Consider the following 16,804-nt stretch of genomic DNA (forward strand, 5'->3'; position numbering starts at 1 on the left):
AATCGAAATAGGCAAAAGAGTTACTATGATACAAGCTATTCTGCCATTACCTCAGAAGCTAGAGCCTCTGTTTTTATCACAGTTGTAATTCTGTTTTTGTGGGGTTTTCCATTTGTTTGTATGTAAAACGTCTGTCTTTTCAAGGAGACTCTAAGTATATGGGGCAAATGCTATAGAGGCTTTGGGGAAATCCTTATTTGTCACAAGCTCCCTCCCACTTACTTTAACTATCATGGCATATTTTAATGTCCTCACCTCAATTTCAGGAATAATCTTAATATATTATCCATTCTCCATGAATTTTGTTATTGTATATGAAGATTACAATGCAAGAAATCATTAGTCAGAATACAATCACATTAAACACGCATGAAATGAGCATCTGAGAAACTAATAATCACTCACGATGGGCAGATCATATTTTAGCTCTAAATGTTACTAACTGAAACATAAATTGAAGGCTGATGTTGGGCATGCACCATTTTTCAAATCAGAGGTCACCAAATTAGGGAATGTGAGTACAGTGTTACCTTAAGAAAGAGAGGGAGGAGGGGCCCCCTGGCTGGACTCAGGGCCAAGAGCTTCCCCTACCAAATTCAATGGATGGATTATTTTTTATAGGTAAATTTTAATCTGAACCAACAGTACACTTTAATCCTCTATATTTTTAATCTTGCCTTCTATACTTCTAATATCATCTTTTTCTTAAAAATATTGTGGTAACATATATATATATATATATAACATAGATTTTCCCATTTTAACACTTTCAAGCTTACAATTCAGTGGCCTTCATTACATTCACAATATTGTGCTAGCATTATCACCATCCATCACCAAAACTTTTCCATCACCCCAAAGAAAAAGTTTGTACCCATAATGCATTAACTCCTCCTTTCTCCTTTTTTCACCCCCTCATTGCAGACTTTCTGTCTTTATGAATTTGCGTATTCAGGTTATTTCATGTAGTCAAAATCATATAATATTCATCCTTTTGTTTCTGGTCTATTTCACTTAACATAATGTCTCCAAGTTTCATCCATGTTGTAGCATGTTCAGAACTTCATTTCTTTTTACAGCTGAATAATATTCCATTGCGTGTATATGCCACATTTTGTTTATCCATTAATGGACACTTGGGTTGCTTCCACCTTTTGGCAGTTGTGAATAATGCTGCTATGAACATTGATGTGCAAATATCTGTTTGAGTCCCTGCTTTCAATTCTTCGGGGGATGTCCCTAGAAATGGGATTGCCAGGTCATATAGTAACTCTATGTTTAAATTTTTGAGGAACCAACAAACTGTTTTCTACAGCATACTGTTTTGTTCCCACCAACAATGTACAAAAGGACAAAAGGGTTCCTAGTTTTATGTATAGATGGATGGATTTTTACTCAAGTCATTGCAAGGCGGAGAAGCTTCACAGACAACTTTTCCAATGGAATTCAGCAAGGAACATCCCTCTTGTCTGCTTCCTGAGCCTAAATCCCAAATCCACTTCAGCCAGTGCTCCCAGAGGATTCCTTTCTTCCTTGATGACCTCATACACAAAACAGAGTAAGGCAGCATCACTGTTTTTGATATACTCTTAACTCTCTCCCCTCCGTCTCTTTTCTGTACTCTGAATCTGTAAGGTGTTGGAGAAAAGAACTAGCAATAAAACACTTAGGAAAACTATAAACAACTCTCTACTTATGCTTAGATTCTTCCTTGAATATCCTGGGGGTAAAAATGGGATGCTATTAAAACAAAATTAGAGCACTTTAATTAGCAGTTTGTAAGATGATTCAAACCTTGACCATATGGTCAGGGACTGGCTGGGTCTGTTTGGTTCACTAATATCTTCCAAGGGTCTGGCATGGTGCCTGGCTGGTAGACATGCTCCTTAAACAGCATTTGGTGAATGAAGGGATGAATTTAGCAAAAACAAACAAACAACCCCTCCCCCAAACAACGATAAAAACCAAATGAGTCATTCATTCTTAACCTGCCTGATCAATGCAATCCCTACCCTCAGAGAAGTTATAAGCTCATGGGGAAGACAGACAATTAAGTTATAAAACGAAATGTTTTGGGGTGTTATGATATGGGGATAGAGGGCACAAGGGGAGTACATGATGGGGCATCTCACTTGTCCTGGAGAATGAATCCTTAAGAAAGTAACCTTAAGCTGGTCAGTGGAAGATAAGCAAGAGTTAGCCAAAGTGAGAGAGAAAAAATCTGCAGGCAGAGGGAACATCATATGTGAAGAATCAGTGCTGAAAAAAGACCATGTTAGATCTGAAGAACCGCAAAAAGTTAGAAGAGCTTATGAGAGGAACACAGGGTGAGAATGTAGGTAGAGGGTAGACAGGAACCAGATCGTACAGGCTTAATATAATCAGGAAGTTTAATCTAGGGGCAGTGGACAACTATCAAACAATTTGTATTTTAGAAAGATAGCTTGGCTATAGTAGAATATATTGGATGGCAATCAAACTGGATATTGGAAGTCCACTTAGGAGACTACCTTCTAGGTCCAAGAAGGTTTCTGGTGATATTGACTAGAGAAGAGTCCACAGGGATAAAGGTAAATTGACAAATGTAAGACATGTCAAGGAATTAGAGTCAACAATGTTTTGAAGTGGGTTGTATGAAGAAGTAAGAGGAGGATGAGGGAAATGTGCTGAATGAAATCTGGGCAGTGTGACAGTCTTTGATTAAGGAGAGAGAAAGGCTTGGGCAGGTTCTCCTGGATCTTCACATGTTATAAAACTGTGTTTGCTCTTCCAGTATAGTTGACCTAAAATAATTTTGTCGACACTGAAGTTGTTCTTTTTTAACCCTGGTTTTATGTTTTATTTTGCTTGGTTCTACACTTTTATGCTTCCTTTACAGATTGTGGGCCTCCCAAAGAATTGCTTTATTCGCTGTGAGAAGAGAAAGTTTTTGAAGTTCTAAACCCAATCCCTGAAGCGAGATTCACAATCAAAGACACCCTGAAATGTGCAAACTCTCATGGGATTTAGGGGGATTAGCTATGGTCTAGTCCTGAGGCATATGGAACACCTGTGCATTGCCAAAAACACTTTAGAAATGAAACCAGTTTGTAGTATGTGGTAAGGTTTTTGAACTTAAGTATTCTGTTTCTGTAATTTAAAGCCTGGGCTGGTCCAAGTGTGAGGCTGTCCTTAAATTTGGTTCCCTAGGCATCTCACTTGCCCCACCCTAGTCCTGGCCTAGCTTCACACTATTCCAAATAGTAAATAGGAATACAAGTGGTTTTTAGATTGGGTTGGGAAGGGGTGTTTGTAAGAAAATGACCTGAGTGGCTAAATCCAAGATTGTAGGATTCTAAATAACTTCTGATGAGTTTGACAGGTTCCCTGACAGCTGCATTATAAATAAAGTCTTGAAATGATCTATGACTTGAACCTGATACCACAACTGTCGGCATTTGCTTTAAGGCTCAGAAAAGGAATTCTAAGGGCTTTGCCTGTTCTGACTGCCTTTTATTATTAGAGTTTCTAAGCTCAGCAGTTAAGCATTGAGAGGTATTGAGTGGTTTTTCTGATTACTTGTATGCCATTGTTAGTATCAGCCTGTCAACACCTTGAAGACAGAACGTTTTTTGTTTGTTCTGAAAATTACTCAATAGTAAATCCTTAATTATATAGCAGTATGGCTTTTTGAAATGTTGAGTGAGTTATGCACTGCTGTTGTTTTATATTGCCTTAATGCTAAATTTATGGCGTGTATAACCTGTAATAAAAAATGCAAATTATGTAATTGAATGCCACTTGAGCCTGGCATTAAGTATCTCATATTTATCTTCATTTTTGGGTTGGTGGGATGGGTCAGTATTCAAGACAGCTAGAAACAATATCCAGTAATGGTTTTGAAATTGCTTTTCTTAGAGGGGATTTATGATACACAGAAACACATATGAACATATGCATACATACATGCATATATACACAAATCTATTTTCACATCTTCATAATCATATAACCACACACATGGGTAAATAGACACAAACACATCCACAAATAAATATGTTAAACACAGACACAATAATGCAAACGTATACACACATATAATATGTGCACAGTGTATGAATCTCTTGGTTACAAATAATAGGAAACCCAACTTAAATAGGCCTAAACCACAAAAGGAATTTACTGGTTCTCAAAGTTCAGTTTCCTTTTATCTTTTCTCTCCAACCCATGACTGGTTCTCTTTATGTTTATGAAATGATTGACAACAACTTCCACATTCTTGTGTAGCTTCTGCAGGAGACTGAGAAAGCTTCTGTCTTAGAAGCACTTATGTTAATTTTCTCAAGCCCTAGGGTTTTTCATGCTTACCCTATGTGCAGGATAAACTCTTTAACAGCCAACTCCAAAGGAGTGCTGAAGTTCTTTTTGTAATGTTTTTATTGTTCAAATGTTGAAGTAGACTGTAGAATATAGAAATGATGCTAATTTACAACAGGATTTAACCTATAAGACAATATATTTTTTTCTCCATCCTTTTCATTTGTTTCTTTTAATGTATTCTTTAGCATGTTTTTAGATGTAACCTTTATCCTTAAGATCTTAAGCCTTCTTTTGCACTCTTTAACAACTTAAGAAACTAGTAAATTGTCGTCTTACGAAAAGCTATTTTTGTATCCACTTTGTAAAAGGTTCTCCAACTTTCTTGAGTTTAACAATTCAGATAACTTTTGTGAGCTCTGCTACTCATCTTCTAAAACCTTTAAAATGAAATTTAATAATTGTGTCAAAAATTTTGAGATTCCAGTTCATCTCTAATCCAATGAGATAAAATGTAATGAAGGACTTAAATTAATCCCCAGCACCAGTGAGTTAATGGGTGAGAGAGCAATGTCAACTTCTCCAGAAGCATATAGTCTGCTGAGGGGAAAGGCAGAGACCCAAAGGATAATCAGATTCTTTTACCAAGGGGTAAGGTAACGGAATTCTGGGTGGCCCAATTAACAAATCTTCCCACTCCCTGGGGCCCCCAGCCTCCCTGAAACAGACATCATGGGTGTGAGAATTTTCACAATCAAAGATTCCCTTTTATTACTAATTTCCTTTCTGGACCCCAGGTTTTGACAAATTCTGTCTACTAAGAAACAGAGGGCATTGTTATAATTAATTCATGTTTGCATTTTCATGCATGGGATGCTGGTATTACCACAATGAGTTTATATACTTCCAGCCCAAAACAATAAAATTTATATTTTAGATAGCATGGGAGACCTTATAGGAAATAAATGTACAATTGCAATTAGAATTATTGAACTATCAAAAATAGATTGGTGGCTCACAGGAGTCAGGGTCTTTAATTTGGAAGCACTTTTGTAAAATGTACCTTCTTCAGTCAAGATATGACTAGATCCTTCTTGGCAAATGCAGAAAGTCATGATGAATAATCCATTGCACAAACAACTGCAGGTGGATTACCCTTTGGTTTGCCTGGTGCCACCTGGTCCTTCTTTACTTTCACTTCCTTTCTCCTCTAGTGACATGCTGTCACTGGAGAGTCAAACTAGTTCCAAGATTTTTTTTTTTTTAACATAGTTACTTAATCACAGAGTGTATTTTTCAGCAATTCCTCAATCTCAGTGGTTTATCAAAGTTGAAGTTCCTTTCTCGTTCATACCACAGCCCAGTGTAGGTTGTTTGTGGGCCTGGTTCTTGGCTCTGCTCCATGCTGTGATACAAGGAGCCAGGCTTCTTTCACCTAGAACTTCTTAGGCCTTTGGAGTCTTCCAGTGGAGTCTCTGAATTCAGCCAGTGGATGTAAAGAGAATGATGAAACATGGATTAAACACAGGACTTTAGTGACCCTGCCTGGACGTGGTGCACACCACTTCTGCCCACATTGCCCTGGCCAGGACACAGTCGTGTGGCCACACCTATTTGCAAGGAGCTGACAAATATAGTTTATGTGCCCAGACAGAAAAGGAAATAGGATTTGGTTAACACATAGGAATCTTTGCTGCAGACAGAAAAATGATTATTCAGAGCCTTGTTTGTTTTTTTTTTTCTTTCATATTTATGATTCCATTTATTTGAAATTTGGTGATTGCCTGGGGCTGGGGATGACAGGGGATATCCATGGTAAAGGGGCAAGAAGAGTCTTTTGGGGGTGATGGGAATATTCTGTTTATTGATGGTAGTAGTAGATTCACAGTGTATACAACTGTTAACATTCATCAAATCGTGTACTTTACATATATATGCATGTAAAATATACCTCAACACAGTTTATTTTAAAAATAAAAAATAAAACCAATAATAAAACAAACTTGATACCAGTGGACTTTTTATTATCACAATGTGCCTGTAATTCTAAGTTAAGGTCAGTAATACACTGGGACATTTTTGAGTGCCGGAGTTTTAAATCCTAGCATCTCAAATTGGGATGGTCAAAATTGTGAATTAATTGGGCTGAATCTTTATTGAAGAGCAGTTTGTTTTGCAGTTAATGAAGAAATGTTTTTCCCCCAGAGGATGCTGAATTTATAGCCTCTCAGCACTCCCAGGGCTTCTAAAGAGAGCACATCTGTAAACAAAACCACAATTCAAGTTACTAATGTCTCCTTCCAGCCTGAGAAGTGGACAGAGGTTGGTGACCTCAGGAGTAGCAGGTTTCAGTGTGCTGTTCTGGGGCAGTTCCCTAGGAAGGTGGCAGGACCTCAAAGGGATTACTGTGTGGCATAAGTGGGGTTGAACCTAAGCCTCCAGATTTACACCTCGGGAGAAGGATTCCTGGGCCTCAAAAGCAGAGACCCCCAGGACTTGAAAGGACCAGATAGGCTTGGAGAGTGGACATCTAGGCGGTGACCAGTGCGGACTGAAAAGTAGGGGGCTGGGGGTTGGGGGAGTGAGGGGGTGGGACATCAGACTTTTTTTTTGTTTTTTAATTTGATAATCATGAGACTTAGATTTTCTTGTATGGTTCTAAAATGGAGTAAGGGGACCTAAGTAATGACAAATTAAATTACCAGCTCTTCTTGCTGGATGGGACCATAAAGTCAGAATTCTTTTGTTTTAAATTTTATTAGAGGAGCTGTGGGGTTACAGAACAATCACGCATAAAATATAGGATTTTCATACACCACCCTGTTATTAACACCTTGCATTTGTGCGGTACATGTTACACAACTGATGAAAGCACATTTTTATTATTGCGCTATTAACTATAGTCTATGGTTTAGCTAGGAATTCACTGTGCTGTGCAGTTTCATGGACTTTAAAGAAGTTTTATTCTAGTGTCATATATAGGGCCTGATAGTTCCCCTTTTAAGCACATTCTTATGTATATTTTTGTGCTGTATATTATGCTCCCAGTGTTGCACTACCATCAGTAATATCACTTGCCAAAACATTTCCATTGTTTCAAATATGTAAAAAAAATACAACATTTCTTTCTCATCTGAGATTGTGGTTGTGGATTTAGGTTTTATTGCCACAATAGATGACCTGTAGGGCAGGGAACATTAGTGGAGTGAGCTCTTTGAAAAGTGAGAAGGCCACGGAGGGATTCTGAGTAGAGTGGAAGTCACCAGAAGAGTGGGGGAAGGGAGGGAGTTCCAAGAGAGCAGAGGTTCTCAAAGGGTGGTCTAAGGATCCATGGGTTCTCGAGACACTTTCACGGGTCCACAGGTCACAGCAATTTTTTAATGGTACTAATAAATAATTTGCCTTTTTCTTTCTCACCTCTCATTCTTTTATAAAAGTACAGTGGAGTTTTCTAGAGCCTACATGATAAGTGATACAGCAACAGACTGAATGCTAAAGCAGGTCTGAGAATCCAGCTGTCCACTGTTAAGCCAGGTGTGAAAGAGATATGCAAAAAAAGTAAAACAATGCAACTCCTCTCACTAAATATTTTTTTTTTTTTTTTTTTTTTGGATTCTATGGTCATTTTTTATAAAACTATGTTATTTATGCTAACATGCTTTTATTGCTGTTTTAAATGATGCAATCAATATATATTTAAAAATTCTCACATTGAATTTCTGATACAGTAAATATTGACAGATATAACCCACATAAAGAACAGCTCTTTAGGTGCCTCAGTTATTTTTAAGAGTGTAAAGAGGTCCTAACACCAAAAAAGTTTGAGACTGCTGCCCTGGAGATTCCAATCAGAGCTGAGGAACATTACATTCCACCATTTGTGGTCAAATAACTTCAGAGGATGTGGAATACTGAGAAAGCAGACTTTTCTTTTTGGAGGAGAAGCATTAAGAAGAAAGCAGCAGCAGTTGGCTAGGGGTTGCTGGTGTAAGTGGCCATTGGCAGGAACAACTAAATCTTAACTACAATTCATACATCTACTCGTAAACCTAAAAAAATTGCAATATTGCCATCTAGTGTTCCACAGTGGAAATATTTTAATATTTGTTTTTAAATTCAATTTATGATTGCTTTTAGAACTGACTGCTTATGGGGGCTAAATTTAATAGTCTGCCCTGAATGTTTGATGTTTATTTTACCTTAACATTTATTTTTAAATGTATCTCACTCTTTCCCTAGCTATTCTTTTCCCTCCCTCTGTATTTGGCCTTTTCTTTCTTCTTCAGGGTTAGGGTTAGGGTAACTGGAGGGGGTAAGACTTCAACCTGGTTATACTTTGTTTCAAACCTTGTGTGTTTTATCTTTACACAATATAAGATTATTTAGTGCTGTCTTGATGAATTGAATAAGTAGACTTTCTCACATTGATTATGCCTAGCTCCTCTCTTTCCACAGGCGTTTTTTTTTTTTTAATCAACTTTTAATTTGGGATTGATTTTAGATTTAGAGAAAAGTTACAAAGATAGTACAGGGAGTTCCCAAGTACCCTTCACTTAGGTTCCCCTGTTGTCAACATCCTATACTATTTTTGTCAAAACTAAGAAACTGACATTGGTATATTACCATTAACTAAACCCCAGAGTTTATTCGGATTTCATCAGTTTTTCCATTAAGGTCTTGTTTTTCTGTTCCAGGATCCAATCCAAGATACCATGTTGCATTTAATTGCTGTGGAGGTCATTGGACTGGGGTTATCTGTTTTTGGAAAGAATACTCAGAAATGACATGTCCTCATTACATCACCTCAGGAATTACGTGACATCCACACAATTTCACCTATGATGTTAACCTTCATCACTTCCACCAGGCTTTTATCGATTGTATATTTTTCTTCTGCCTGCTTAAGTAATCTAAACCCTCTAATACACAAGGGTCTGTTTGTTATAGGAATTATCAGCTATCGGTTCAAGTGCCAAATCCCCTTCTAATGTCCTACACAATCGTAAGCTGAAACTTTCACCATGTACTTCTAAAATAAACAGGTGAAAACATTGGAACATGCTTTCAAATCATTTAAAACAATAAGAATAGGAAAAAAAAAGACACTCTGCTTCATGTATAACAAATAGAACAACTTGAAAAGTGTTTTACATTCTCCTATATGCTTCAATAAATTGGAGTGTTTTAGAGGATACCTGTTGAAAGAAAATTATGCTGGAAGTTGGAATATATCAAAGTTATCATTAGTTTCCTCTGAGGCATTGGGATAAGATCTTGACTTATAGGACCTTGTTTTCTTTATTTGGACAATGAGAGTGGGAGATTCACTGAATCATCTCTGATTTCCTAGTAGCTGTATTATGAAAACTATGAATTAAAATGATTCCAAAAGGATTTTATTTAAAACAATTGTATTAGTTTTGGGGGGCTGCTGTAACAAAATACCACAAACTGGGTTGCTTATACATCAGAAACTTATTGTCTCACAGTTCTGGATGCTCGGAGTCTGAGATTAAGGTGTTGGCAGGGCTATGCTCACTCAGAAACCTGTAGGGGAGAATCCCTCCTTGCTTTTTTCTAGCATCTTCTGGTGGTTTGCTGGCAATCCTTGGCATTCCTTGGCATTCCTTGGCTTGCAGCTTCAGCACTTCAACATCTTCACATGACCTTTTACCTGGTATCAATCCTGGTCCACGTCCAAATTTCCTCTTCTTAAAAGGACGCCAGTCATATTGGTTCAGTCGGATTGGCCCATCCTTATCCAATGTGGTCCCATATTACTAATCAACTTCAAAGACCTATTTCCAAATAAGGTCACATTCATGGGACTGGGGGTTAGGATTTGAACATATCTTTTTGGGGGGCACAATTTAACCCATAACATGAACTAAAATAATAGTAAAAAAAAGAACAATAAGTCCACAAGGGCAATGAAAGGGAGGGGAGAATTGAGGTCACAGGGCTCAAGCAATGTGAACAGAATTCCAGAAGCTAAAAAGCAGATTGTTAAATGATAATCAATTTAGCATTTTGGAGAAAGTTGAAACCTAAGTCTCAAGAGGAAGAAGCCAGAAGTAGATTTATGCTGCAAAAATGTAGAAAGAATCATGAGTTGGAGATATGTCAAGTGCATTCGATAGAAGGCAGGTCTGGGGTGTAAATGTAGGAGAGGAAAATAAAGTGATTTAAAAAAGTAGTTTTGGTTGGAAAATAATTTGGTTCAAAGTAGCATTTAGTCCTCCAGACATGCAGCCAGCTGACTGATTCTCCCTGAAGCAGGTTGGAAAGCAGAGATGTGGTCCCTGGAGAAGTCAAATCAGCCAGGCCATGGATCAAGGGTGCCCATGAAAGACCCCAGTGGATAGCAAGTGAGCCCTGCTCTACCTCCTTCTCTAGCTTGGAGAGTGGAATGCTGGTTCTATTTTCCCAGCTACGAGCTTATAGGGCTCCTCTGGGAAAACTGATCAGCCTCAGAACAGAACAGAACAAAACAAAACAAATCTACTCCAGATATTTATAGTTGCAGGTTCTACAACGAAATGGCAAGATACCCACCTCTTTACTCGGTAGTGTGGCCCACCATCACCAAGGTTCTTTGTTGTAAATAATGCTGCCACTCTGCTTTTTAATGACTCACTCTTAAATAGGATTACACAGACAAGGAATACAGTATATTATTTGAAGAAAGTCTAACTAAAAAGGTAGAAAAACAAGCAATCAAATTAAATTGAGAGGAAAGAGATAATGTAGAAGAGAACATCAAAACCCATAACGTCTTCAGAGAAATAAGAGAAGTTATTGATCCAATTGATCATGAACAAAAAGAACTCTTGAAAATTAAAAATACAAGGTTTCAAAAAATTTAGTAGGCGGTTTGGACAATAAATCATGAAAAATGAATAGCTCAGCAAGTATAACAAAAGAAAAAAAGAAAATTGGCAGAGAAAGAATAGTAAAAATAGAGGATCATTTAAGGGGTTCTAACCCCAAATAATAACATTTTCAGAAAGAGAAAATAAACTAAAAACAGAGAAAAGGTAATTATAAAAAAATTACATATTAAAAACTTTCCTAGGAATGGAAAACAATATTTTTTAGATTAAGGCACACTGGGTGCCTGGCATATGGATGAAAAAGCCCCACACCAAGGCATATAACAGTGAAATTTCAGAAATAGAAGCCAGGAGAGCAGGGAGGGTAGGTGAGGAACAGAAGAGATTGTACGTAAAGGATTAGGATTTGGATTTTTGTTAAACTTCTCAATAGCTGCACTTGAAGCTACAAAATAATGGACCATTGCCTTTAAATTTCTTAGTGAAAATTACTATCATCATTAAATTCCATCACTATTCAAACTATATGTCAAGTGTAATATTTAAATAAAGACAATTCCAGAACTCAAAAAATTTACTTCCCGTGTCTCCTTATATATAACTGAGTCATAGGATTGTGGGAATGGGAAGTCTGCAATCTGTAGGGCAGCACCACAGGCTGAAAACTCAGACAGGATTTGATTTTGTAGTCTTGAGGCAGAATTTCTTCTTCTTCAGGTAAACCTCAGTTTTTTGCTTTTAAAGCCTTCCAACTGATCAAATGAGGCCCACCCATATTATTGAGGATAATCTTTACTTAAAGTTATCTGGCTGTAGATGTTAATTACATCTACAAATACCTTCACAACAGTACCTAGGATGATGTTTCGTTGAAAAACTGGGTGCTATAGTCTGGCCATGTTGACACATAAAATGAACGATCATGCTCTTAGTTTGCTAGGTTGGTATGACAAATACCATCCAACGGGTTAGCTTAACAACAGGACATTATTGGCTCATAGTTTGGAATGCTAGAAGTCCGAAATCTAGGTATTGGCAGGGCTTGCTTTCTTCCTTAAATCTGTGGAGAGCTGTTGCTGGCTTGCCACAGTCCTTGGGGTTCCTTGGCTTGCATCTCCATCTGCTGTAGCACGGCAACCTTTTCTTGTCTCTGCCTTTCCAGTTTCTGTTGACTTCCTCTTCTCCCTGTGGCCTTCTCTGACTCCCAGCTTTTAGTCTCTTTTCTTTATAAGGTCTCAAGTAATATGGATTAAAATCCATCCTCATTAAGTTGGGCCACACCTTACCTAAAAATAACATCTTCAAGAGGTTCTATTTACAGTGGGCTCATATCCACAGTGACCCAGATTAAGATGAGAAATATGGGTTTGCTGGGGTACATAATTCAGCCTACCACAACCTGGTATGAGAAAATTATTTGAGGACTTGCTTTTCCAAAAAGGGAGAGGAAATGAAGAGGGATGAAGTCATGACATATCCATAACAAGGCTTCTGACCAGGGAAGATGTGAAGGGGGGGTCCCTCAATGATGGTGGGGGAGATTGTGGACTACAGCTGTGTTGGCCTAAAAACAAATGCAGAATGGAGCAGGAAAACAGACGTGTTTGAACAACTCAGAGATTTGTACTTCTATCAAAGTATTTGGGGTTGCATAAGTGATAGGTAGAGAGGAAATTAAATAGACATAAAACTAGATAACTGATTCACACCAGAGAAAATAAAAAGTTGCATGTAAGCATGGAATACTACATGGACCAGCTTGGAGACACATATAGTCAGAGTAGTGTAAATATTGAATATCTATTTAAACAGAAAAGATAAACTTACCATGTTGGGTGGGTGAGGGAGGAAAAGTAAGAGAAAAGAGAGAGAAAGAGAGAGAGCACTGACTAGGTCCTCTGCCCCTGTACACAGAAGTCAACAGATTTTTATCTAAAACTGAAAAAACAAAAAACAAAAAACAAACAAAAATAAACAAGTAGCAGTTTCAGCCTATTATTTAAAGAACATGGGTGTAAACACCAAAAGAAACAGTTGAAAATGTTCACCTCCATGGGGGTGGGGTTAGGGATTGGGAGGAATGCTAAGGGAAAATCTCAGTGGGATTTCCTGACTTTTTAAAGCACTATCCATGCATTATATTAAAAGGGGAAAGATCAGGTGAATGGGTGCCCTGACAAAGCAGTAACCCAGCCAATACCCAGCTGGTCCTGCTCTGTTGAGAATCAGGGAGAGCTCAGAGAAGAAAGCACAATTGTTTGCCTTGTACCAAGTGTCTTGGATTCTTATCAAAACTGTGGCCAGTCAAGTGGGATCCTTTAGTCAGGCTCAGCTTTTGTTTGCATGCACATTTGCATACTGAGTCCAGTCTGGGTGAGAGTCCACTTAATAGCACAACTTCTCTGACTTCTCTGGCTAAAGGACTCGGGTCCCAGGTTGCCGTCTCTGAAACCATGGCTTTTCCTGCAGGATTTGGCTGGGGGGCAGCTACAGCAGCCTATCAAGTGGAAGGTAGGAGAAGCTCTTTCCCCTTCACCAGGGTTGGGATGGATTATTTCTGGTGGGTCCTGTATGACTAGGGAAAATTGTGGGATGAGAGGAGTTAAAAAGGAAAAGAATTGAAGGGACCTTAACTGTAAAAAGGTAACTCTACCACTTTTCGAACACAAGAAGCTAACATTTCCCTCTGGACTGCTCCCATGCCCCTTTTCCCTTGGTGCAAGGGTGGTGTGGTGTGAAGGGGTGAAGACCAGTGTGCAGCTGTATTTTCGGTCAATCCAGGCTTATCTGAGACATAGTTTACCTTGGACCAGCTGCTTTCGCAACTGGCTTATTGAACACAGTCCCTGCCAATTTTTTGTTTTTTTTTAATTTTTCCCTATTGGAAAATTTGGGGTAAATTCCTTCAAAAAGCCCTTCAAAGAAGAATATTCATTAATTGGGAGGGGTGCTCTATCCTATTTCTAGAGGGTCCAAAGCAAAGCCCAATCTTAGTATGCTATTCCATTTACTGGGAGCAGATGGTAAGTAAAGGGGAGCCACTATAATATGGTGAAGCACCCAGATTAGAGTTGGAGATCTCAGTTCCAGTCTTCATTCTACCATCCATGAGTGTGTGAACTCCTTTCCTCCCTGAGTCTCAGTTTCTTCATCTGTAAAATAGGATGATTAGATCAGTTTTTCCAAAATATACTTTAGAATTAGGAATTAGGGATTGTTAGGAACATAATACATATGTAATATATAATATAATGTATTAGGAATTAGGGATTGTTAATAGCTATTATGGGAAAATGTTTATTCTGTCAAATAAGTATGGAAAACCCTGGGCCAAAGAAAGCTAATCAGCTGTATCTATTGTGGAACTTCTCAGAACATTTAATGAAAAGTGTTGTGTGTCTTCAAGAGGAGTTTCAAAAATCCATTTTACTCTAGTATTTTTTCCTCTTGGTAAATTTTGTGGGACTAGTATTTCATGAAACATGCTTTGGAAACACTAGAATAATGGCACTTTGAATGATAGCATTCAATCCTATCAGGGAGCGAAAGTTCATTAGCTCTAAAGTAATTCAGAAATGGTACTTTCCCCAAATCAGGAGAGAATCCACCGTTATTTAGCATCTAATATTAAGTGAGGTAAGAGAGTTCCTAAGTTATAAGCAAATACAAATGATAGTTATGAACCCATAATGGTCAAAATTTATGTTTGTTAAAGTGCCCCCCCCCCTCCACACCCCCCTCCCAAACTTCCTTCCTCTGGAGCAATCACTCTAATGTGTCTAATATTTTTATCATTTATTGCTATGTGATCTTGTAAAATGTGTATTATTATTTATTTGCATGTATCTTTTAATGCAAATAAATAATTTAATTGCCATTGTTTATAAATCTTACTCTGCAACTTGCTTTTTTTGATGAAACACTTCATTTCTAAGAGCCATTGAAAATGTTCTGTGCGCATTTGATGTGTTGCTTTGCCTGCTGTATAATACTGCATTATCTGGATCCACCACAATTTACCTCTCCAGTCTTCCAGTAACAGATACCTAGTTTGTCTCCCAACTACTACCACCAAAAATAAACCTTATATATGTTCTTTTATGGATCTGTGTAAGAATTTATTTTGGAATCTATACACAGGAATAGCATTGCTGGGTAATAGGCTATGTGTATATTTAATTCCACCCCTTAGTACCATATTGCACTCTGGAATGAGTGAATAATTATACATCCCAAATAGCAGTGCGTTAGGGTCTCTCAAGCCCCATATTTTGTAGGTACTCTACAACACAGGATGGAGTCTCACCCAAAATATGGTTTATATGTCAAGGCCAAAGACAGAACACACAACCAGAGTATATGAGAAAGCTTGTTACTTAGATAATGAGATTTCCTGGGAAGAGCAGGGGCTTCCAAGCAGGTCCAAATATGGCTTGAAAGAGCCAGAAAGAAGATTGGCTTGGGGTTTTTATGGTGGTTAGGGGTGACACTAGGATGAGGGTTCCCATTAACAGTTTGAACCACCGACTGGAGCTAAAGGAAGGAGCACCTGGGCTTTCTTATCACTTTGCCTAGTTATGGGGCAGAAGGGGAAGGAGGAGGAGTGAGGCTTAAAAGATGTCAACAGTCAAACATCAAAAACTGGAGTCAGACTTGAGAACACCTTACATCTCACTGATGCTTGGCAATAGTCAGCCTTCTAATTTTTGTCAGTCTAATAATAAAGTGATATTTCCTTGTCTTAATTTGTATTCCCTTCATTGCTATTAATAATACACATCTTTTCTTATGCTTGTTAGTTTTTTTTTTGGTGGGTTGGAGTGGGAGTCTCTTCTATAAATTGCCTGCTTTATTCTTTGACTATTTCAAGAACTAGGGTTACTATCTTTACCTGACAATTTGCAGAAGTTTCTTGTATCTTCTAGCTTTAATTCCCATTTAATTTAAGATATTGTAAAGACTTTCTGCTACCTGTCATCTGTTTATTGTCTTTGGCTGTGATGTCCTTCACTGAAAAGAATGAAAAGAAATCCTCTTTGTGAAGTAATCAAATATATTAATTGTTTTTCTTTCTCATTTGTGCTTACAAAATACACAGTTTTGTTTACAAAGCTCTCTCCCACTCCTGGCACACACATATTTTCTTCTATTAACTTTTTGGCTTTAACTTTTACATTTTGTTCTTTAATCCACTGAGTCCCCCATTATGAGGAATGCTTAGGTAAGGAACGATTTTTATATTTCTTTTCATAGTAAGCCAGATTTCTCAACACCATCTATAACATTTCATACTTTTTTTGTTGATTCATGGTGCCATCTTTATTGAATGTTGTATGCTTGTAAACTTGGGCCTGTCTCTGAGCTCTAGATTGGGTTTCTTTGGTCTATTTGCATGTTCTTTGGCCAGTATCCCATTGGTTTTATTATTGTGGTTTTATACTGGGGACAGGTCATGAGCAGGCTCTTGCCTCTGTCTGTATGTGTTTAAGGAAGGAGTGAGAAGAACCCCATATGCCAGCTGACCCCTGGAATTCAATACTTGGTTACTGATACTTTACCAGGCAAATTCTTTAGTTAGGGTTTCATTATTAACAGTTGATCTAAAGCAGCACTTAGGGTGAGGTGTGTGTGTGGGAGCAGCCTCCTAGGGTTGTAACTCACAGACTGTGGGTATT

General features: G+C 37.9%; 1 protein-coding gene across 1 annotated transcript in view; it reads left to right on the forward strand.

Annotated features, from left to right (window-relative positions):
* Positions 1 to 13,514: 13,514 nt before the first annotated feature.
* LOC119529270 (cytosolic beta-glucosidase) overlaps positions 13,515 to 16,804 on the forward strand; it is a 127,936-nt gene continuing 124,646 nt past the window's right edge. The window contains exon 1 of the mRNA XM_037829506.1: positions 13,515 to 13,640. Within this exon, the coding sequence (XP_037685434.1) occupies positions 13,583 to 13,640 (58 nt within the window). The 5' untranslated portion in view covers positions 13,515 to 13,582. The remainder of the gene's footprint in view (positions 13,641 to 16,804) is intronic.

The sequence above is a fragment of the Choloepus didactylus genome, chromosome 3 (genome assembly GCF_015220235.1).
Source record: "Choloepus didactylus isolate mChoDid1 chromosome 3, mChoDid1.pri, whole genome shotgun sequence".
NCBI lineage: Eukaryota > Metazoa > Chordata > Mammalia > Pilosa > Megalonychidae > Choloepus > Choloepus didactylus.